Below are 25,388 nucleotides of genomic sequence, written 5' to 3'. Positions count from 1 at the left end.
AGGCACCGTCCTCGACAATGATGTCTGAGCGTTTTTGTTTTTAATTCTTGGGACTGAATTGAAGAGACGCTCTGAAGCTAAGCTCTTGGTTGTGGTTTAACGACAAGTTATTTATTCAAGAAAGAAGATGTTGGTGAATTTTGATCCGGGTTAAAGGATTTCCACCTGAGCCTTAGGCTCGTTGTTTGGTTTGTCATTTGAAAAGATTATTCTCTTCTAACTAGCCGACCTCGTAAGTAGATTCATATGTACTTCTGAACTGGGCCGATATCGCCGAAGAAACTACTCATAATGACGTTTGAAGACATGGAGAAAATTTATGGCTATGATATCTGAGAAATGGAATATTTGATGTTTCGGACATTTCTTTTGCGTATTTAAAGTGAAGGACTTTTCCTACTGGTCTTGTTATGTGCTTGTAAAATTCAATCTAGGTTTGGGGTTTCAAGGTTCAATGGTAACTATGATATTAATTTTAACTTTTGGTTCTGTCACTTAAGGTTTCATGCGCATGAAACAAGATTTTATATTTGGGGAGCTCCTCACTGGTAAATATGTATGTAGTATCGGTGTAACCTAATTCATTTTTCTTATTTCCCTTTTAATAATAATAATAATTATTTGATTACTAAATTTTTCAAACCTATTCGAGGGTGTTAGGTAATATTGGAATATTGTTAAGATGAAAACTTTTCTTTTGAGCTACTCGGTACTGGCGTAGCCATTTTTAATTACTGTGACTCTGTTTTGTTTCTGTACGATGTAATAGAATGCACACGTGGGTGGGCGTTGTCCTGTTGCCTGTGACAGGCGAGGATCTGAGTTGATTATTGACGGGTAGTACCGTGTGATGTAATGGTCTTGATTTGGTCACCTTGTGGTGAACTGGTTGCTGTTTGGTGATATTCAAGTGATTTAAGCTTCGTCTCTGATGTAAAGTTCTCTTAGTTATCCTTCTTGTGGATCATGTACCTTCATTTGGGTTATTTCTTGAAGATTACCGAAGTAATATGGGTTGGTAGGGTATGACCGAGATTGTCATTGGAGAAGTTTTCACCTTCAAGACTGTAACTGTGAATTTATAGATTTTAATTGTGATTTGATTCTTTAAATTAATGCATCGACCTTGATGGTTTAATTTTCAGTTAATTTTCCCTTTTAATTGATCCAGTTGCAACTTTTAAATTTTAAAACAATTGTAGTTTGAGAGGTCGGTTATTTTTCTTTAGAAGATTTTGTTTATTAAAGTTTTCCTTTCTTCAAATTTATTCAGTAGTTATTATTCCAGCCTTTAGCTAATTTTATTTGTTTAATTGATTCGCCTGGCCTCTTGGCCCTGTTGCTTCTACACATTGCGACGACCTTTCTATTGGGATTGCACGGTAAGTTATCTGGTACCTATTATTCTTGTTTTCTTGGTACAATCCCTGGTCGTGCTATACGCTCTACCTTAGTATTTTATGTCGTGAGAGTATGAGTGATGCGAGTAATGCGATTTCTTATGCAGCCAGTCCCTGCTATGAATGGTGTGCGAATGTTGCTCATAGTCGGTTAGTGCATGCATTTCAGTGGGCTTGGCAGACTGATATGTAATAGCAACTTCTGGCTCGGTGAGGAAAGCAACGGGAAACTACCTTGCTCTTCATTTCCCTATACGCCTCTTCAGTGATGCCTAGGCCACCTATGACAGCTGATGGTGGAACTGCTGAGGATCCAACCAGCCTTAGGGCTGAGGACTGAACATACATACACAAAATCAAACACATTATGGATCAAGAATGAAATTAGACTGTTATACAGGAAAAGAAACTTTACTCAGTTCTACGTTATATGAAGCACATCTGGTTGCTTCTTCATCACTGGTCCGGTTAGAATGGGAATTGTTCCAAAAAAAGGATTAACCCCTCAGCGCCGACCTCTATACGTGGTATAGACCCTCTTTTTTTCCGTAGCCGCCGACCTCTATACGTGGTATAGACCCATACATGGTTTCACATTTACGGCTATAGCGCGAAGAGTTTTGGTGTTATGGATATGAAAATTGTTTTGTTTCCAAGAAGACATTTTCGGGTTTATCAGTGCTGTAAATTAGAAGTGAAAAATCGTTATAAAGTAGTTGTTTTTGCAAGGATAATTATTTGTCAAATAAGTCTGAGCACTAATCTCTTGCTTTTTTAAAGTCTGTTTGCTTCATTCTTTCCCACAGAATAAAATAAAGAAATGATGATCTGAGTAGTTTGTCTTTTCGTGTGATGTTCTTCGCTCTATTTGTACATTGGGAGTTCGGTTTATTTGTTATATTTGTCTTTATTTCTCAGTTTGTAACATTTTTTCGTAACTCTCCACGAGCGCTCTGTATAGGCATCAGTTAGTGCTGCTTTCTGTCATACGATACGAGAACCAGTTGTTTATGGTATATATCTCGTTTGAAAGACGTTGTCTCGACCTTTTATCTGAAATATGCATCGAGTTGGTTTGTTTCGTCATAAATGTTATTCCCCTCATTCAGTTTCGTCCTGTTGCTTTCGGTCTCGCTGCAGCTTCATCAGTCCGTGTGACGCCCCACGCTCAGCCGTGGTATGACTGACAGTAACGTGCTTGAAATACTGTATAATTCAGATGAAAGTTTAGTCGGAAGTAGTAGTGACAGTATAAGCAGCATTGATAATGAAATAGATGATGTAGCAGTGGTAAATGATGAGAGTGACGATGAGGAGGAAACAGTACTTGTAAATTTCGTGTAAGAGACTATAGATAATTATACAGGTCAAAGAGAAGTTTTCAACGGTGAATTCTGATTGCTAAATTCTCTAATAATACTTACACAGGTCACGGAGACAAATATTGAGCAATTACCTTATCGGGTTCAGCTGGTGAAAGGTTTGTTTACAAAATACGCTCGCTGCGGAGGGGAACGAAATATTCAAGGCCGGCGCGCATCAGATAATACAGTTCCAAAGTTGCAGGAAAGATATTTTATCAGGAAATTAGCACCCAATAGTTGGAAATCCAAACCTCAGAGACATTGTATCCTGTGTTCAAAACACGGCGAAAAGAAGACGTCAGTGTACTGCTGCCAGGAGTGTGACTTGAGTCCCTGTCTCAAAGAGTGCTTCGAACTCTATCATACGGAACTAAATTACTAAGGAAATGTGAAACAATTATGTAATTATCTGCATGTACATAGTTCTGTCATAAGGAATTCCAAATTTCGTGAAAATCGGGCTACTCTTATACTTGCAGTAACGCTTTAAATGAATCGATGTATTTCAGTCGCGCGTAGTTGAAATCTCATCCGGCCGCGGGGTAGGAAGCTATTTAAATGGCTGCGACGCTGAGGGGTTAATAACAAAAGAAGCAAGTTACTTGCCAAAAACCAGAGCACTTTGAATAAAAAAGGCCAAACTCATTTCTAAAAATGTAAAATCTAAAGAAGTTTCTTCTCAATCTGAAGAGAACAAGTCAAACTTGCGTAAAGAAATTTGAATTTCACGCTCCAATTATATTAATCTATCGGAAACCCAATTCGATGAATTAGAAATGAACATCTTGGATGGAGGTTCCAAAATCCACTGGCCCAATCAGTTTAAATTTAAAAATGCAGTCATGATCACAGCAGGAGCAGAAAGCACTATACAAAAGGTAGCTGTTGAAAACCAAGATGAAATAAGATTCACCATTAGGAAAAAGCTGTCCAATTTGCTAACTAAAAATGCATCAACTACTCTTCCCAATCCAGAATAAAGAAATCAGGTCACTTAAACAAAACATTAATGATAATGAGCTTATCATAACGAAAGCCGATAATGGTAACATGACAGTCATTATCAGTAGAAAATCTTATATTCAAAATATGGAAAAGTTTCTTGCAGACAACTTATTTAAAATAGGAAAAAAGGATCCAACTAGTAATATACAAAAAATAAAACAACTATTAAAACAGTCACGTTTACTTTTGGCAAAAGAGATTATAAAAAAACTGATTAATATGAATCCGGGCATTCCTAAAGCTAGGGCACTACCAAAAGTGCACAAACAAGACACACCTATTAGACTCCTTGTAAACTTTAAAAATAGCCCTGCTTATAAAATTTCCAAGTTCATTCCTCTATTTTTAAAGAAGCACTATAACTTCCAAAGTAACAAGTCCATTAAAAATTCAATAGAAATTTGCAAACTGACCAAGGAACTAGATATACAACCGAATCAAAGATGCATTCGTTTGATGTCATTAATATATTTCCTAATATTCCATTACAAAAACTATCAACAGAGTTTAAAACAATCTGCTTTAATATAGCAGGCTAAGTAAACAGGAAATAAAAGAGTTTACTGAAATATTACCTTTAGTGACCTCTAATAATTATTTTGAATTCAATGGTCAAGGTTTTAAGCAAGATGGACTTCCAATGGGGGCACCGGCGTCGGGAATTATGGCCGAAATATTCATGGACCACTTAGAAAATAGTAAGATCGACAATCTTAATGGCATAATTTTATGGACGTGATGTGTAGATGACGCCTTTGCGATTATCGACCACAACGTCACAAACGAAGAAGTACCCTGACAACTGAATCGTATCCAATACACTAATCAAATTTACTTCCGAATTTGAACATAATAATTCATTGAAATTTTTAGATCTTTCTTTCAAAAAATTGTCAAATAAACTCAAATTCAAAATATTTGTAAAGTCTACTCAAACAGTTAACACCATCAAACGAGACTCAGTTCATCCAGAGGTTCAGAAAAGGGCGATTTTTTTACAGCTTAGTTCACTGTGTGTTCGGGATACCCCTATCTGAAAAAGATCGAAAAAAGAACTGAGTATCATTCATTTTATAGCTTAGAAGAATTGTTTTAATAAACAATATATCAATAAAATTATTCGGAAAATTGAAAATAAACCTGCGACAACACTGATTTACAGAGCCTAAATGAAAGAGAACAACTATGCACTATTTACAAACAGCCACAATGGGAATGAACATGGTACATCGTGGGAAATGGAACGTGGTGCTATGGTGGACATCACGACACCGACGGAGTTCCCAAATGCTGTTCACTGAACCACATTCACCAGTTTCAGCAAGAAAAATGATTCAGGTGATATGAGTGAATTTAACATCAAACTTTTGAACTGTAAAGACTGATTACTTTCAACAAACTTTTTGAATTCATTTAATTTCAAAGTGTTAAATAGCACTAGTCAGTTACAAAGTCATGCTAGACTTTCTGAAATATTAACTTTATATTTTCTATCTTCAAGTGCTACTCTAAAAAGACTTTAGAAAATTCAAGCGATAATTCTATAAAAATACTTTAAAAATTTCAAGTGGCAATACTAGAAAAGACTTTAGGTATTTCAAATAATAATTTTAAAAAGACTTTAGGAATGTGAAGAGAAGAGACTTTAGGTTTCAAGTGATAATTCTAGAAAGTTAAAGTTAAAATTCCTACAAACAGCAACTTTTGCCTTAAACTTTAAAATTATTTCCATTACTAATTCAAAATTACAAATTTACTTTTCTAGAAGCCTGGCCAGGCAAGGTATATGAAGAGACTGTGTAGAGTTGTTAGTCAAGTTTGTGAACTCACGGTGAGATTTTGTTGTGTTGGTAGTTGGTTGGCGTGCTGATGTAGCAGTCTTCTTCTTCTTCTTCTTCTTCTTCTTCTTCTTCTCAGCAGTATTTTGTTCAAGATAGCAGTTCATTAGTGTGTGTAACTTGTATCTAATTTTTAAATAAAACAGTGTACACTTGACAGCATTTCCTGTGTGCATCTTTGTAGTTAAAGACTCCCTGTATACCCTGGGACAGAAAAGCAGGAAACAAACCACTGTGGACATGTTTATTTAATGTTAGTAAGACTGAACGTGGTAACACATAGGCCTATGTTATTTCTTACGTTCTTGAAATATCTGTGGGATGCGAACAGTAACATATGCTGAGTGTTCTGTGTAGGCCTACAGCTGCTGAAAATAACAAGCAGTGCTTGAGGAGCATGGAAATTTGCCACAAGTGTTTGATCTGGATCAAACAGGCTTGTTGTGGAAACGTATCCCAAGCAGAACATTTCTGTCAATATGAGAAAAGAGTGTCCCCGGTTTTAAAGCCTCCAAAGATATCACGTTGTTGTTAGGAGGAAATGCGTCCAGAGAGCAAAACATCAAACCCGTCTGTTTATCACTCCGAGAACCTGTGAGTACTCAAGAGCTACTCTAAACAAAAACTGCTAGTTGTTTGGCGCTTAAACAAGAAAGCATGGATAATAGGAGCTGTGTTTGAGTCCTACTTCTCCAATGAACCCCGGCATGAGTTGCAAACGTATTGTAAGAAAATAAATATGCCCTTCAAAATCTTGCTACTTTTGGATAACATGCCATGGCATCTTCTGAGTATCGCAGATGCCAATAAGTGTTTTGTTTCTGCCACCGAACACATCCCTGATTCAACTCATGGATCAGGGTGTTATTGCAACCTTCAAGAGCTACTCTCTTCACAGAACATTCATGCAAATAGTTCAAGAAACAGATGGGGACAAAACTAGTGTCACGCAATTTTGGAAGAACATCATAAAGAACGCAACTGAAAACATTGGATATGCATGGGCAGAAGTTAAAGAATCTTGTATGAAGGAAGTTTGGAAGATGATTTGGTCTCATAGTACTAATCTTTTGATTTTGATCTTGAACCCAAACTTACAAGTTCAACATATGCAGTCGTTGACATGGCTAGATCTATAGGATTTCAGAATGTAGACCAGGCAAATGTGGACAAACTCCTCCAGTCCCACTCAGCAAAACTCACCACTTAAGACCTTCTTGAATTGGAGAAATAAATGAATGGTGAAGAGGCTCAAATTTGTGAACACCAGGCAAATGGCTGACTTTTTAAATCACCGAGTGCTAGCTGAATTTGCTGAGTTGTTTTAAATATTATATACAAAGTAATAGTTTACGATACTGAAGGGTGATTTTTTTTTTTTTTTTTTAGGTAGCGATTCATGGTTAATGGCTGACAGTAGTATATAGGCCATATACAGGACTAGGAAGTTGATTCAGCTCGCCATCTCACCCTGTATGATTTTTAATAGTTGTATTTTGTGTTTGTACTGTACTGAGGGTTGTCTATGAGTTGGGCTACAATAATAATTTAATTTAGAGGTTACTTTAACCATCTATGGCTTATTTATATTCAAGCTAGATGGCACAGGATTTCTTTCCACAGGTCTTCCATTTGAATTGCGTTCCAAAACGCTTCAAAAATAAAATGTCAGTAACAAACAATGTGTGGATAATTGTCGCTAGAATTAATTTGTTATAACTACTAGATGATCCAGGCAATTAATCGCTTCCACCCATCAGGTGTTCGTTCAAATACTTATTCAGCAGTTTGATTAAATTCAGAATATTTTGTGTGTGTTAATTTAGAATCAAGTATTCACTTGCATTTTTGACCTGGAAGGCTTGACTGTTGCGGTTGGTTTATCATAAATTTATTTATTGAACTTTTCATTTGAGATTTAAATTTTATGACACTTGAAGAGTACTTAACTTCAGCTCTTGCTTTGGAGGGACACATTGGCCATCAGCCACATTCGTTTCATTTTATTTCAGTGGATGTTCACTGTGGTCATCGACCACGTTAACTTAGCTTAACATAACCTTAAAGAAGGATCATTTGGGTCACGAACCACCTTCAGTGAAAGGACACCATGGTCATCAATTATGGATGCTTATCTTTAGCTTCACTTTAAGGTGTGACAATGATCAGTTCATAGTGCTAACTGAAGGTTACCCAAATTCAATTAAGGGTCCATGTAGCTTGTTCTACGTGACCGTCTATCTGCCTGTCATCTTCACATGTTCAGGGATTGAATGGTTTTTAAAATTATGAACACTTTCTGTATTAGGGTGTTTTTATTGACCTCTCTTATCTTATTTCTTAAAACACATACATTCTGCATCACTCACTTTCCTATGCACTTACATCATGGAAAATAAGTATAAAAACTGCTAAATACACAAGTGGAATATTTTCACCTTCAATGATCTAAACAACACGATCATTATGCAAGAAATAGAATGTTCTTACATTTTAACACATGGTTAAAGTTCAGTCTGTCTTGGAGTCGAGTGCTTTCAGTCGTTCCAGTAGCGGAGGGTGGGAATGATGCCATGACGAATACAGCCAATCATACACAGGAAAACCAAGGTTGTCTTGGTTCAGTTTAATAAGAGCCTGTCTCAAATACTTGGCCTTGCCTAGAGATTTGGCAAAAGTGTCTGCTTGGAACTCAAATCTGCGACTCAGGATCGTGAGCAAAAAATTAAGTACCTGTGGAAATAATTAAAAATGTATATTAGACTTATTTGCAAATGAAAATTATACACTACTGTACTCTAACAATTCAAATGACGAAAGAGTTCCACCTATTCAATACATATTTATTGTAGTAACTATAGACTAAAACACCATGGTACTAGATTTTTCTTGGAAGTCATCTTCAGCCATATATCTTAAAAATTGACATGACAATGACACAATGATATATAATGAAGAACAATAAAATCTGGTGATGTTTTAAAGTTTAAACAAAAATACATATACCTGGTTTATAGTTTACTAGCATTTCACTCAGTGTGAATAAAATTATTTATAGCCTAGATTGTAGTGGCTCATCCCCCAATTTTACATACCAATTTCATTAAATTCTCTTCAGCCCAGCTGTTTTCTTGTGATGCGTGTACAGACAGACGGACAGACAGACAGACAGACAGACAGACAGACAGACAGTACAGAAAAGTAAAAAGTGCATTTCCTTGTTGCTGTGGACATGACCAATACAGAAATACCATTCTTTTCAAATTCTGGGCAATGTACAGACAAAACTCATATTTTATATATATATATATATATATATATATATATATATATATATGTTATGATTATAAAAGTCTATTTAAAATCATGGGTAATGAATTTCATATTATTCCATACTAAATAATAATAATCGTATGGCCTCAGCTACCGTTTGCAGACATTTCGATTTAACGCCATCTGGCTGTCTGCTCGTCAATTTCGACGTTCCGGTTTACTCTGTCTGCCATCTAGCGGACCTAGAGAAAACCGGATCTCTCTTGGGCGTCTATGGCTGAGATTTAATTAATTTTGTCGGGTAAATACCAAATGTATCACCAGAGATCTTTTACATGCCGACATCGTACGACATGGAGTGTCGAATGGACTTTTTTCCGCCCTTCAAAAATCCGACTACCTCTGCCGGGTTTGAACCCGCTATCTTGGGATCCGGAGGCCGACACTCTACCACGGACCCACAGAGCAGTATAGTGTAAATCAAAAGCTAAAAGGTTTCCCCCTATTCAATACTATTTATTGTAACCTTAAAAAAAAAAAAAAAAAAAAAAAGTTACATATATTTAACGAAACTAGTTTCAGTCTTGCTAGAGACCATCATCAGTCAAAATCATTAAAGTTTAAGCAAGATATGAATTATTCATAAATTTTACCTATCTACAATTCATGTCTTGCCTAAACTTTAATGGCTGATGATTGTCTCTAGCAAGACCAATACTAGTTTCATCAAATCATCATCATCATCATCATCATCATCATCATCATCATCATCATCATCATCAATGTCCCACTCCAGTCACCTGGGTGTAGTTTTTCATCAAATACAATAAATGGTATTGAAAAATTCAAAGACTGACAGATTTCGGAAAATTGAAAGGAGGATTGGAAGAACCTGAATCAACAAAAAATACCAGATACTATGTGTAAGAGGATGCAGGATTTGAGACACCTGAAACAACTAGAACAACACAATCTCGTCTCAAAAAATACCACAACAGGATGTAAATGGATCAGAGAAGTAAGAGAGGAACTGAAGGAAATAGGCCTTACAACAGAAGACACCACAAATAAGATAAAACTGAATACAAAACTCAAGAATACAAACCTCTGCTTTACCCTTACACGAAACAAACCATCAACACGCATATTTTCAACCGAGGAAAGAGCACGAAGATCGGAACGTCTGAAGAAGTACTCGGAGGACCGCAAAGCCCGAACAATCCCTTCAAAGAGACCGGAACGATGGACTGACTGAAGTATTCTATGAGGTCATAAAAGAAGGAGAAGAGAAGAGAGAAATGGTATAGAATATTTGGAAACCTTTTAGCTTTTATTTTACACTATATTTACAATGCCGCCAAAAATTCCATATTAAAACATGAAGATAACGCACATAATTTGTGATACAAAAACAAAATCATCTAGAAATGTGTTATATGATAGTATGTCATACAATGTTGAAGCTATTTGTGTTCTTGAAGGTGCCAAATACTTAATGGTCTGCTGGAGAACACCTTACTGTGATACATTGAAGTACACAAGTCCAATCCAAGTTTAATTTAAATGCAGACTGCAAGTCGAGGGGCTTGTTTGAGACTTTCCAGTGCACTGACAGTGCTCTATATACTACAGCCATGTAGTCAAAGGATCAGGCTTACAAATGGCACTGCAGTAAAGAATAGATATTTCTCACATCATCACAGTTTCTCCTCGTTCTATAAAATCTCGCTGCACGACTTTAAGGTGTGGTTTCCTTGACAGCGTACTCGATACTACCACTATTATGAAATGGCATATGGCTTTTAATGCCAGGAGTGTTCAAGGACAAGTTTGGCTCGCCAGATGCAGGTCTTTTGATTTGACGCCTGTCGGCGACCTGCACATCGTAATGATGAAACGATGATGAAGACGACACGAACACCCAGCCACCGTGCCAGCGAAATGAACCAATTATGGTTAAAATTGCTGATCCTGCCAGGAACCGAACCTGGGACCCCTGTGGCCAAAGGCCAGCATGCTAACCATTTAGGCATGAAGCCGGACACCATTATTATATATTCATCACTCAAGTCGGGGGGGTAACAGTATGTAAATTATTAAATGATGCGGCACTGTGTAGGGTTTATTGCCGCCAGAATCTACTTCTCCTTTGACTTAGATGACCAGGTGGACTTACTCGTTTCTCCATAGCTGATAAGGTTTCTTTCTGGCATTCTCTCCAAAACTCGCATTTAAGAGAGGAAACTGTAGCTGTGGGCTAGTGTAATATGGATGGCCAGGATCTGTCTGCTGCTTCCTCCTCTCAAAATCAGCACAACCTTCTTTCTAGATGTGAGGTGGCACTATTCCAATTCATGTCTGTACAGGAGTTGGTAGGCTATCAGAGAGCTAGACACAATCTTCGCTGTTTCATTCACAGCCATATAGTCCTGTTTCACATGTGCAGAGGCACCCCATACTGATGCAGCAGGCTCTGTGGCAGGCACACATAACATCATCGCTGAGGTAACATTTGACACCCCACTTTCACTCCGTGATGGGAATGCCCAGACCTGTGTCAGATCTGAAGTATTAAATTTTTAAGTCATGCTGAATGTAAGTCAATATGCTCATAGCAAGGCAAAGTGAAATTATTGCAATCTGAATGAATCAAAACAGTGGATGCCAGATGAATGGGACATTCCATTTCTTTAATGTACAGACATTCAACATTCCTGAATAGTCCTTTTGCAATAATTATTTTGGGAATACCATTTAATCTACAGGGCCGGCCATATTCTGATCCATGTTATTTCGCTAGAACTGTTTACAGTAACAGAAACATTTAGAACAGGTCAGTGCTTCCATGGATTCATCATCATCTTAAACCATCTCCAGCTGCCTGGATGTGGTGTACTGCGTCCTGTCCTTGTACTACTCTTCTGCCACTAACTTGTCTCAATCAAATCCTCTCTGCAGTATATTCTTCTTCACTAAATCAATCCACCCGGTCTTCCCACAGTTCGACCGCCTCTTTCCACCTCTCCTTTAAATTCTCTTGTTGCAGTTCTGTTCATTGGTATCCTCTTCCATGTGTCCAAACCACTTTAGTCTCAATTCCTGTAACTTGCTGAGGAGAGAATCTCCTATTCACTCTTCTTCTGTAATCTTTTCATTCCTGGTCTTCTGTACCATGGGGTAAAGGAATTTCATTTCAGCTGGCTGGAGTTTAGAATTATCCCTATTGATCACTGTGATGGTTTCAAGGCCATATGTAAGAAAGTGTGTGTTTGGTAAGACTTGTAGAGTGCCATTTTTGTTTTCAGAGGACCCGGAGAAAAGGCCGTGCGGTTCAGGGTGCGCAGCTGTGAGCTTGCATCTGGGAGATAGTGGGTTTGAATCTCACTGTTGGCAGCCCTGAAGGTGGTTTCCCTATTTTCACACCAGGCAAATGCTGGGGCTGTACCTTAATTAAGGCCACAGCCGCTTTCCACTCCTAGGCCTTTCCTATCCCATTGTCACCATAAGACCTATCTATGTTGGTGTGACATAAAGCAATTTAAAAAAAGTTTTCAGAGGTACCTCTTCACCCCACAGCAGTCGCCTTACTTGATGGTAGAATTGTGTCACCTTATTGACACGGTTGTTCATTTAATGTTTTTCTGTGGATTATGGAAACAAAAAAAAAACTCAACTGAGTGACTTAACAAGGATGAGAGACAAAATTTCTCCAATTGGAATCTAGGGAATTAACAAAATAAGACTATTAAAAAGTTAATGGAACTGATATAGGCCCAAAATGTCCTAGAGATTGTAGGGTGCCTTTGTGGAGGCTTCTTTCAATGTGACTAGTCTATGTGCAACACTTGTTACTTACAACAAAATAGAATTACCTTCTCTTCACCCATATCTTCAAAATAAGGGACTGTTCCAAGAACACTGTCAGTGTTGGAAAATTGCTGTCTTTTAGGCTATTAGGCCATGTTTGATATATCACCTGATACAGGAGGTATTGTTCATGAATGTCTGATGGACAAGAGAATTACAAAATGGCTGCATTTTATAGAAAACCCATCTGTCTTACAGCCACATTGAGAAGTACGTGGAAAAACACTCACATTCTCAATCAATCAATCAATCAATCAATCAATCAATCAATCAATCAATCAATCAATCAATCAATCAATCAATCAATCAATCAATCAATCAATCAATCAATCAATCACAGATATGAGTAATAACTAAAGGCTGGACTCCACTGATTAACATTTAACAACATGTTAAATATATTTAAGCTCATTAAGTCTTCAGGCCTTTTTAATTGTGAAATTACTAGCGTTTCGTTCCAGTGTAGCAGTGGGCTCGTCAGTTGGAATGCTACACTTTTCCAAGATGCTGGCACTAGCGTGCCTTTTTTAAACATGTTAAATGTTAACTGGTGACACCATCAACATGTTAAATGTTAAATACTGTTTCATTTAACATTGTGTCCACACTTAATAAACTTCCTTTGTTTATATACAGGTAGTTCATCATATCAATTTATGGTAATACATTTACGTGGTGTCTAGTATTTTCAAACAAGAACAATTGACTCAGATGAAGGGAATTTGGCCTTTGTTATTGCCACTGTTGCTTCTTGTTATAATTTAGAAATGCAGTTTTATTAGGCACATTTCCTCCCCTCAACCTGCTCATTGCTTCAAAAGCAAACCACTTTGAAGTATAAACTTCAACCGCTTCTGCCCCTGACTTCCGAATTTTCTGAAATTTTTGCAATTCTCGACTGTACTGAGGGCGGAGGGACGCTAGCTTTTTTCGATGCTCTCGCGGGAACACTTATGGAGTCCAGAATAATCTCCTTGTTCCACTCTATTTCTGACTATAAATTTTAATACAGTGCAGAGAGAACGATACACGTGCACGTACTGTATTTTTTAGCTCATAACAAAGAGAATATGTTGCGGAGTGTTGTAACTATAATCCTACTTCACGAGAAGCACATCGTTTGTGTCGTTTAGGCTATCTGTTGGCATGGAAACAGCACAGAAGTTGCCGAAGCTGTGCCGACATATCACGAACAACGAATTGACTTGACATGTCTTCCACTTGGAGTGGAAAACATGCCAACGTGTTAAAAGTGATAACCTCAACATTCTGAGTTAAGATGCAAAGTCAATTGGAAGACACAATCACAATATACATGCCAATTATAACACGTTAAAGCCCGGTTTCATCAACACATGTTGGTACTTAACAAGGTGTTAAATCATTTTAACATACAATTTAAGAAAATTTGCGTTTCATCAACAACTGTTAATGTTAACATATGTTAAACTGTGTATTAAAGTTAACATCAGCCATTTCCCATGTTAAATGGCTAACATTAGCATTTAGCAATCTGTTTCAAAATGGCTGCTGTGAATCTCCTTTAGATGCGGAATTGCTCTATTTAGATCTTTTTACACAATAATCTTGATCAAAGAAGAGTTCAGCGACGTAATGACTTGGAAAATTTGATGGATAAAGAATTTCTTCATAGATACAGGTTATCGAAAATAGTCGTTGCTAAGGTTGTTGACAAAATTCGAGTGAGGTTGGAATATCCTACGAAGAGAAACTTTCCTTTATCTCCAATGTTGCAGGTACTGATAACATTACGATTTTTAGCTACTGGTTCGTTTCACGTAATGGTCGGAGGCAATGCCGGAATTTCTAAAGCAGCAATAGCTTCAATGAGAAGGAGGTATGTAACATTACCTTCAGTAGAAGAACGTCAGCAAATTATCCGCGACTTCTATGAAATAAGCCGTTTTCCTGGTGTTCTAGGTGCAATAGATTGCACAATTAAGAATCCAATCACCTGGAGGCAATAGGGCCGAAATATATCGTAATCAGAAGGGATATTTCTCTGTTAATGTTCAGGTGCTTAGTGATCCTAACCTTCAAAAAAGGGATATAGTAGCTAGTGTCGTGGTTCAGTTCACGACAGTACAATATTTAATAACTCCCATATCAGAGCACAGTTTGAAGTGGGGACAATTAACAAAGGGATTTTGTTAGGTGATAGTGGATACCCGCTAAGAAAGTATCTGTTAACCCCCTACTTATATCCTGAAGGAAGACCTCAAAATCGCTACAACATAGCGCATATCAGGACAGGGAACTGCCTGGGATTACGGATCAAATGCCAGTCAGCCTTAACCATTATTGTGGTGACAGCTGTGTTGCACAACATCGCAGTGCTGACTAGAGATGAACTTCCTCCACATGACTTACCATTATACCAGTACATAAGGCAAAGAGGAAATAGTAATGAAAGGATGGAAAATCATCCCATTTACTAATTAATTCAATTAACAACTCCTTTTTGAAGGAGGAAAAATTAGAACTACGACTCCGTTTCACTTCACATGCCATATTTAACAGTTGTACTCGAACAAAAGCGCATCACAGTGTGCTGTAAAACAGCATGTTCGTACCACTGCCTCCTTGATTCGCACCAGTTCGCAATGTTGGGAGAGTTAACAGTCGATTAGTTAACATTTCACAGGAAAAGTTAGATGAAACATAAGAAACCTAACAACTTTTTAACTCAGTATTAACTAACTACTTGTTAGTATATATTTAACATGTGTTGATGAAACCGGGCCTAAATTTAACATGTTGGTGTTAAATGTTAATCAGTGGAGACCGGCCTTAAGAGTAATTGTACTAAGAGGTTGTGTGGACTTGAACTCGGCTATAAAGCAACTGAATATCTCTTCACAACAGTACAAGTGACAACTCTAGTACCTCTCGAAATAACAACCTGTATACCTAACATACTGACTGGATTAGTCAAGATCCAGTTAAATATTGTCTTCACTATAAAAACAACCCATTAAATTCATAGAGCGAAGGGCTCGGAGATCCTCTTCTAACCTCTGGAATTTACCACATTCCTTGTTCTTCCATGAAGATTTATAAACAGTGATTCAAAAATAATACAAACTTTGCTTTGTATGTTGTACAGGATGGCAAAGAGGGGACCCATGTCCAGAAATGCATGGTTTGGGCACTGACGGGTGTCAGAGTTTGACAATGCATTGGATATAGTGATGGGCGTGTGTCTCAGACTTTGTCAAGATGCTTGTTGTTTAAAGGGGCCTAACATCTAAGGTCATCGACGACCCCTAATGGTACAAGATGAACGACATGATATGATATATAATTAAAATTTTAAAATGTATCCACTGACTAGGGTTTAAAATAAATGGTGGTGAAAAATGATTATGAAATTAAAATAATCTTTCAACATTAAAAACTTCATATCTGGTCCGTATTGAAAGGATATAGCATACAATAGAGGGAAATTTGATTGATCCACCTTTTTTCAATACATAATACGTTGTTAATATGATCACAACATTCTTATTCAGTACTGGTTTCGGTGTCTATAGACACAATCATCAGCTGAAATAGGCCGTATGAACAAAGATATACAAGTATATAGTACATATAATAGACCCTTAACTTAGTAATAAGTGACATTAGTAGGATGAAGTAAAAATACAATCCTTAAAAGAATATAAACAAGTTATGTGCTTGTTGGTCAAAGTATAAAATGAAAGTGAAGATATTAACAAATGTTTAAAGACTTGATCACTTTGGAATGGTTAAAAAGTCTCAAGCATAGCACTGCTAAACACTAGGTGAAAATACAAGATGGACATCCAAAAACTGAAGCAGTATGCAGTCCTTGCACAGAGTATTGATAATATTGTAACATTAGTAAATTTGATGATGGCTTGTAATATTAACTCATAAAAAGAAGCCATGAATTATGAGGTACTCTGGGCCAGATTTGTACATGACACGTTTGTCATCATCGATGAGTGTTCTGTCGATGCACTGAATACCCTCTCAAACCTTCAAACCTCAACAACATAGACCCTGATATCAAATTCATACTGGATTCAGAAACTAATGCTTCCATCAACATTTTAGATATAACGATCACCAGGCTCTCTTCTTCATTCTCTTATAAAATATACAGAAAACCCATCCATACAGCCTTAACAATAAAACAAGATTCCATGAATCTCTATTCCCACAAATGTGCTACTTACAATAGCTTAATAGATCGTGCATTCAAGATTCCAATGTCGAAAGCACACCTAAATGAAGAACTTAATACTATACATGCGATAGCCAGGTTTAATGGTTATAAAAAAAGTTTCATCAAACGTATTATCAACAAATTCAGACATCGCTCTAAATCTAACTTAATAAAAGATAATCCCAGGCCTAAGTTATTCTCAACTTTTACATTCCATCAAAATATCTACAGCGTTACCAACCTATTCAAGAAACAATGTCAATATTGCTTTCTGCACCAACAACAGAAATAGGGATATTCTCCACAATTCCAACCTGGTCAACAAATCGGACCCTTTCACTAAGTCAGGAGCTTACAGTTTCAGTGCAGTGACTGTAACAGTTCATATATAGGACAAACTGGCAGGAGCTTTAAGATTAGATACACCGAACATCTCAATGCAATTAAATACAATAGGTTTTCTGCAGTTGATCAGCATATACAAGATTATAAACATAAATTTAATGGATTAGATCAAGATTTAACAATATTAGACATGGTGAACAAAGGCCCCTTACTAGATATCATGGAAGCCTTTTACATACATTTAGACCAATACTTCAATCCAAATCTCAACTTGAACGACATTTCCGAAAAGCCCAGAATTTTGTTTGATTCTGTTATTTCAGTTCTCAACAGTGTTAAACTCCCTAAAACCAGCTTGTTTTTTCAGATTATACGTCACACGTTATCACGTTATCCTTCCCTACCACGCCCAGCTGACTCCGCCCCCTCCATCACCCCCCTTCTCCCCCTTCCTGCCCCCCCCCCCCCCCCCCCCCAACAATGTTCTACGCTTCCAGCAAACTCTAGCACTTGCTCCTTGCCACTCTCCACGCATACATCAGACCGCTCGAGGTGAGTCTCTTACTGAACTGTATAGTGTTTTGCCCTATTTCCAATATTTCATTTTAACTCTTAACTTTCTTTCCATACTTCAGGTTCCGAATTGGATCGAGAACTTTCTGGTCATATATCTACTTTCTCTTTGCCTGCAACATGAGCCACTTCTTTGAGTACCTCATAATTAATGGCTTCTTTTTAAGAGTTGATATTACAAGCCACCATCAAACTTACTTATGTTACATTATTATTATTATTATTACTATTACTTTGTGGAAGGACTGCAAAAAAAGAATACGTAAATTGCTGCGCTGAATAAAATTTGGTAAATATGGTGCCTTATTCTGGAGATGGCGTAAGGAGCCAATAACAGCTTAGTATTTAGAATAAAAGTCACTCTTAGTGGTAGTAAGTTGTTAATTTTATACGAAAAGATAATACGACAATCTTCTTTAAGCGCTTAGGATTGAGGACAAGTACCTGTTAGAAATATAGCTGTTTTTATAATTAGCTGGTAGACGTGGATGTAGCCACTTGTATTAAAAGTCGAAAGGAAACTATACGAGGTTGTGTAGAGCTTGTAATGTCTGAAATAAGAGGAGAGTGAAATGTTAAGGATTAAAATTAAAGGAGGAGAGAAACGAAGAAAAAACGATGTGTGTGAAAATTACTTACCCCTTCGACAGTTGTGATGTTAATTTGGTTAAATATGAGGTGAGCTGAAGAAATTATGTTGTGTGTGAATTTTATTTATCTTTTCAATTGTTGTAATGTTAATTAGTTGCCATGGTAGCATTTGAATGACAGATATTTGTGCTTCTAGTGTTATACCAATGCAAGATTGGTGGGGTGCGGAGGTGGAGGTGGGTTGGGCGGGGCGTCAAGTTTAAGTGCCACTGGATGTGGTTGGCCCGTAGGGGCGGACGGGGAGGGAGCTGTGCCTCCTAAAGTGGGAGGGGTCGTGGAAGAAGATAATTTTAGATTGTTTATTAAGTTATAGTTTAGTGATTGCAACAGTTTTGGTAAAATTTCGTATAATGGGTTTTTAACTTCAACAATTTCGTTAAGGTTTGAATTTTTGTTGTAATATTGGTCTAAAAATATATAGATGTTTTCTAATTCGTTCATTAATTTCCCTTTACCTACTTTTTTAATAATAGTGAGGTCTAGATCTATAGTAGTGAAATGATGACCTGCTTCTTTTTTATGAGAGCTCATAGCTGAAAATTGGTTGTGTTTGGAGGCATTATAATGTTCTAAGTATCTAGGGTGAAAGCTGCGGCTAGTTTGTCCAATGTACGAGACGCCACATTGGGTGCAAGTGAGTCTGTAAATGACTGAACCTGAGTAAGTGTTATTTGAATCGACTGTGTTGTGATTGAAAAATAATTTTTGTTTGGTGTTATTTGTTCTAAAGGCTATGCAAGTGTTTTGGTTATTTAGGGGGTTCGAAATTTGGTAAATGTCTGGATTTTTGTAAGTGAAAGTAATAAAATTAGATTTTTTGGGTCTGTCAGGGATGAGGTTAGTTGTTAATATGAGTTTTATTTTGTTGATTAAATTGTTAATAGTTCCTGGTTTATACCCATTAATTTTTGCCAAATCTTTTATGTAATTGAGTTCATTTTTTAGGTTTTTAACCCTTACCCCTCGAATTAAAGTTCTCTCTGTTGCCTCTACTACTCGTATATAAATGTACATTTTTATCTTATATGACCTGTATTAATCTTTCACGATTTTGGAGATAGCACTTGCTTTTAAATGATGTAGTTAGGCTATATACATTTACAGCAAGCTATACTGGAGCAAATAAAAGCAATATGTGGAATTTAAGACGAATTATTTTGCTTTTTTATTTTTATTATTATTACCGTTATCGCATGCCGATTGGTTTCGTTAATAATTTAGTGTACAAATTATCGCTAAAAAGCAATTGAAAACTCTATTCAGTCTCTGTTTTCATACCTCGTGGTAGTTCGTAGGCTGAAACCACTGTAAACGGCAATTTCTTGAAATCTGAATCTGAATTGAGCCAGCCATCAGCATCAGGTGAATGTTGGGTTACGGTACACAAACCGACCATCGTCAGTTCACTTTTAGGCATCGTGAAATGCTGTTAGCTATATTCATTAGGAGCAGAGGAGCGAAAATACTGTGTTTTGTGTGTTGCCTGACATATACAACTTATATACGACTAGAGAGCACATGGCAACCATGTTTGTTTACTATCGCTCGAGCTTTCATGTGCGTGAGTGGACAGCTGACGGCTACACTGCCATCTAAATAATAGATTTTTGACTGACTGTCAAATAGTATCTGGATTCTACAAAGTTCTACGCAGAACTAAAATATGGCAGTACAGTATATCATTGTGTATTTTGTCGGCTAACAGACGGCAGACCAGCGGTGGGCGATAAAATGCCATGTCGGGTCTCTCCCGACATGCGACCGGAACGGGAATATCGTAATGTTGGGCCTCACCCGACAGACGAGTGGTAAAGGTTAAGCCTTAAAAATCCCTCTATCACCTAAAATATCAGTCATTCAAATGCTACCATGGCAACTAATTAACATTACAACAGTTGAAAAGATAAATAAAATTCACACACAACATAATTTCTTCATCAAACCTCATATTTAACCAAATTAACATCACAACTGTCGAAGGGGTAAGTAATTTTCACACACATCATTTTTTCTTTGTTTCTCTCCTCCCTTAATTTTAATCCTTAACATTTCACTCTCCTCTTATTTCAGACATAACACTACAAGCTCTACACAACCTCGTATAGTTTCCTTTCGACTTTTAATACAAAAAGCTACAACCATGTCTACTAGCTAATTTTATTATAAATATAGCTACGTTTTCCGACGAACACCTGTCCTCATTCCTAAGTGCTTCAAGAAATTTGTCGTCTTATCTTTTCATACAACTTCAACAGACAAACAACTTTGGATTTTACATAATCTTTAACCAAATTAACATAACTGTCGAAGAGACATAACACCACAAGCTCTAGGCCTACTCAACCTCGCACATTTTCCGTTCGACTTTTATTACAAGAAGCTACAACCACGTGTACCAGCTAATTATAAAAACAGCTATATTTCTGACGAGTACTTGTCCTCGCTCCTAAGTGCTTCAAGAAGTTTGTCATATTATCTTTTCGTATAAAATCAACTTACTACCACTAAGAGTGACTTTTATCCTAAATATTATGCTGTTATAAGCTCCTTACGCCATCTCCAGAATAAGGCACCATATTTACCAAATTTTATTTCAGCCCAGCAATTTACGTATTCTTTTTGAACTTTTAACTAACCACCTGTTACCATATTTTAAAAAACGAGACATTCGTAAAGATCTACAATAAGGATTGATTATAAGACTTTGTCATAAGAGTACTTATAACTACTATATTCTACTTGCTAGTCATTTTATACACATTTGTACGTAAAACAATACCCTCTTATTTAGGTATAAGAACAGTCAGGATCCTGATCTATCTTTCTTTCAGGTATGAGATTTTTAGGCTGATGATGCCCTCATTATGGGTGAAACATGTCCCTATTCTAATATGTTAAGAACTATTTCTTAAATTTAAATAAAAAACTCTTATGTATTGAACAGGTGGAATTTATAATCTAGTATTATTATTTGACTTTAAGTATATTTCAATAGGACCATAACATGAGATTTGTAACATGTAATGATTGCAACTGACGTGAGCGAAATAATATGAACAAAGATTCTTTTATCTCTTGTTCCAGAAGTGTGTGATAACCTGGAGCGCGGGAAATAACCGAAGCCACATGTCTAAACTTCAGCTCAGAATGCATACAAGTGGCATCTGTGAGTAAATGAACCACATATATTGATATACAGCAGTGCAACACTGCGAGCTGAGCTCGTCATTGGATTCATATGTCACGAATAACTTTTGCGAGCTAGGGTCTTCAAATTATGCGATTGGGTTAAGGGCATTGGGTGTTTTCTGTGCAAATACAAGGCATCTAAAATGCATACAGTACAGTAATCAAGAAATAAAGCACTTGCACAGGGAACCCAACATAGATTTCCCCTTGTTTTTGAATCATGCTCTTTTTCTTTAATTACGTGGGTTTATGTTTGCCAGTGAGTTATCGAAGTGCATTATTTGAATACTGTAAATGCACTTTGTTAAATACATTTTGGAAATAGGTTCTTTCAATGGCATTTGAAAGCTTTAAACTGTGAATCAAAGTTAATTGCATGCAGTAACGGGTCTTATAATATTTTGTACACGGCAAGGTTTGGCATTTCTGAATTTTGAGTTGGCGGTTAATTCGAAATCACATAATTCGAATTCCGATTTTTGGGTCCCAACGACTTCGAATTACCAAGGTTTTACTGTACTTCCTATCATTTTTCAATGTTCAAATTATACAAGTAGAAAATATAAAAGGAATGTAGTAAATGAAAGTAAAGACCATGAAATAGTAAATTAACTCTTTGCAGACATATGGATCCGAGAAATTTCTGCAGCAAGGACACAGGTTTTCAAGTTAAAAAAAAGTTCATAAAATGTTAACCGTTTTATATAGTATTATTTTTATCTAATCAAATTGATAAGCACTGCAAATACTAATTTCTATACCTAAAAACCTACATACTTTCCAAAATGGGGACATTTTCAATTAATATACAGAGGGGTGAGAAGTCCCCGTACCCCTGTAATTGTTTAGTATCAAACGTTATTTACATATTAAGTGTCCAATATATCTGTATGTTCCCCATCATGCTGTAAACGCAGTTCTATGCACCTGCAGGTTCTTCTTGACATATTTCTGAGCATGTCCAGTGTTGCAGTGTGAAATACATCCTCAACAGCATTGCACAGTTCTTCGTTTGTAGCATAACAACATGCATATACATGCACCTTAATGACTCCCCGTAACAAGTTGTCAGGTATGGTGAGGTCAGGACTTCTTGGTGACCATTTCACGGGAGCTGGTGTTGCTAGTGAACCACGACCTATCCACCGTCCTGGGAAATGTTTGTTTAGGAACTTGCGTACTGCAAGGGCATACTGAGCAGGGGCTCCATCTTGCTGCAACCATACAAGCTCTGTGAGGCTCCTTTCCTCAAGCCAGGGTATTACCGATGTTTTTAACGTGTAAATTATTTGCGCCATTAACAGTCCATATTTTTTATTTGGAAAAAGCTTATGACACAGTTAAGAGAAAACATGTATGAGAATACCTACTGAAAAGGAATGTACCAAAATCATTAATTAACAAGAAAAAAATGTTGTATCATGAGAGTAAAAGCAGTGTACTAGTGGGGAGTGGTAACTGAAACATTTTATACAAAAAGAGTCTCAAGCAAGGAAGAGCATTGTCATGATTATTGTTTCTTACATTGATGGATGAAATCATAAAACGTGTAAAACAGAGTATCAGTAGTGATGAAGTGAATACTTTGGTATTTGCAGATGATGTGGTGATTTGAGGAAAGGGAGAAAATGCAGTACAAAGGAAACTGGTCATTTGGAATGAAAATCTGAAGGAGTTTGGAATGGTAATTAGTAAAAAGAAAACTGTAGTCATGGACTGTGGAAAAGAGAAGCCAAGTGAGCATAGACGGAGAACCATTAGAGAATGTAGAACAGTTTACATATCTGGGTAGAATTATTAATGGAAGTAATGAAATCAACCCTGAAATTAATAACAGACTAAGTAAAGGTACAACATTTTATCATCAAGTCAGAGAGCTTTTATGGGATGACTAAGTACCCAAGAGAACGAAATTAACATTATATAAACAGTATTTCATACCAATTGTAACATACGGACTAGAAACGCCGGTAACTAATAAGAGACAAGATAGTAAGATACAAGCAGTAGAAATGAAATTTTCAAGAACATCGGTTAAAAAGACAAGAAGAGATAGAATTCAAAATATTAAAATCAGAGAAGAGCTAAATATAGAACCGTTAGTACAGAAAATACAGAAAGAAAGACTGAGATGGTTCGGACATGTAAAAAGAATGAGAAAGGAACGAGTAGCAAGAAGGGAATTGGAAAGAGAAGTTAAGAGAAAGAGACCAGCTGGAAGACCGAGAAGAAGGTGGATGGATCAGATTTGGAAGGACATTAGAGAAGCTGGATTGGATGTGGCAGAAGTAATGGAGCATTAAAAGTGGAAGGACAGAAAGGAGTGGAGGAGCCTTGTTAACCACACCTGGGCGACTGGAGTGGGATATTGATGATGACGATGATGATGATTAACGGTCCAAGCAGATGATGATGTCATCACTGCCCATATCATTACGTGAGATGGGTTCCTTTCCAACTCTGTAATGCGGTTTCTCTTTGGCCCAAACAACAAAATTTGTAGCACGTGAGCTGCGATAAATAGCACATTAATCTGAAAACATAACCTTTGCACGGCTCAATGTGTTTCGGAATTTAGTTAACAAAGTATGGCGTGCTAAAACATGCCCATTCCAGTCTTTAACCAATAACTCGTTTACGAATGTTGATCGTCGAAATGGTCTGAACTTAAGGTCTTTTTAAATATAATCTTGCATTGTTGTCCTTGGTAAACTGAGTTCTGAAGCACATTTACGCTTCGACTTCATACGAGATTGTTCAATCAAAACACAGACTCCAGCATGTTTCTTCTCGTATCTTCTTCCTTCCATTCTGCAGCCTGTCTTTAACACCGCCCAAGGCAAAAGCACATCTGTCCCAATCGATAAGTGTTGCTTTTCGCGGTGGAGCCTTTTAAATCTTTCCTGGAATGCTCCCATAATCTGTCTCATTGTCTGTCCTGTGTGTTGTTGTTTGTACACCCACACGCTTGCCACTAACTGCTCCTCAATAGTGTGACTCTTACCGCTCACATCTGCCATGGCTGCACACTGACATTCAATTGCGACAATATGTATTCCAACACTTGATTGCAGCAATTAATAAGAATCTACCAACCTGCATAAATAACATATGTAATATAGCTACCAACCTGCATAAATAACATTTGATACTAAACAGTTACGGAGGTACGGGGACTTCTCGCCCACCCTGTACAATGCACAAGGTTTACATTTAGCAATTGCGCCGAACTACTCATTGTTAAAAAAATAGGTAAAATAATAAATCAACAGGCTCTGCATCAAGTTGTAGGTTCGTCTTTATAAGTTTGGAATTCTTATACAACATGGGTTATTTAGGTTTCCTGTCATCAAGCTTTGCTTCCTTCCACCTATCAACATCCAGTAAACTTCCTGTTCTTTCATCACTTCTGCTCCATTCATCACTCAATTTTTCTTATGCCCCTTGTATTTCATTCTCAAATTTTCTATCATCACTGCTGGTGTCTTCTAACACTTCGTTTACCTGTTCCTCATCTAAAATATTACACTGCTTTCTATTTAACCAAGAAGGACCAGCTGAAACCCGGTCTGACACCATGTTGTCAAGCATTGAATGCTTGTTCTTGTAGTTTATTCTCTTTCCAGATTTCCTAGTAGTTGCAAATATTGCATGGAGATGGCAGCAAAAG

At 37.0% G+C, this 25,388-nt stretch overlaps 1 protein-coding gene across 3 annotated transcripts in view; it reads right to left on the bottom strand.

The window, feature by feature from the left end:
* Positions 1–7,903: 7,903 nt before the first annotated feature.
* LOC136867033 (CAAX prenyl protease 1 homolog) overlaps positions 7,904–25,388 on the bottom strand; it is a 121,149-nt gene continuing 103,664 nt past the window's right edge. For all 3 annotated transcript variants that reach the window (XM_067144131.2, XM_067144130.2, XM_067144129.2), the window contains exon 8: positions 7,904–8,340. In XM_067144131.2, coding sequence (XP_067000232.2) covers positions 8,119–8,340 — 222 coding nt within the window. In that variant the 3' untranslated portion in view covers positions 7,904–8,118. The remainder of the gene's footprint in view (positions 8,341–25,388) is intronic.

This window comes from Anabrus simplex, chromosome 3, assembly GCF_040414725.1.
Source record: "Anabrus simplex isolate iqAnaSimp1 chromosome 3, ASM4041472v1, whole genome shotgun sequence".
Taxonomy (NCBI): Eukaryota; Metazoa; Arthropoda; class Insecta; order Orthoptera; family Tettigoniidae; genus Anabrus; species Anabrus simplex.
The sequence above is the reverse complement of the archived record's forward strand: the minus strand, read 5'-3'. Positions and strand labels throughout refer to the sequence as shown.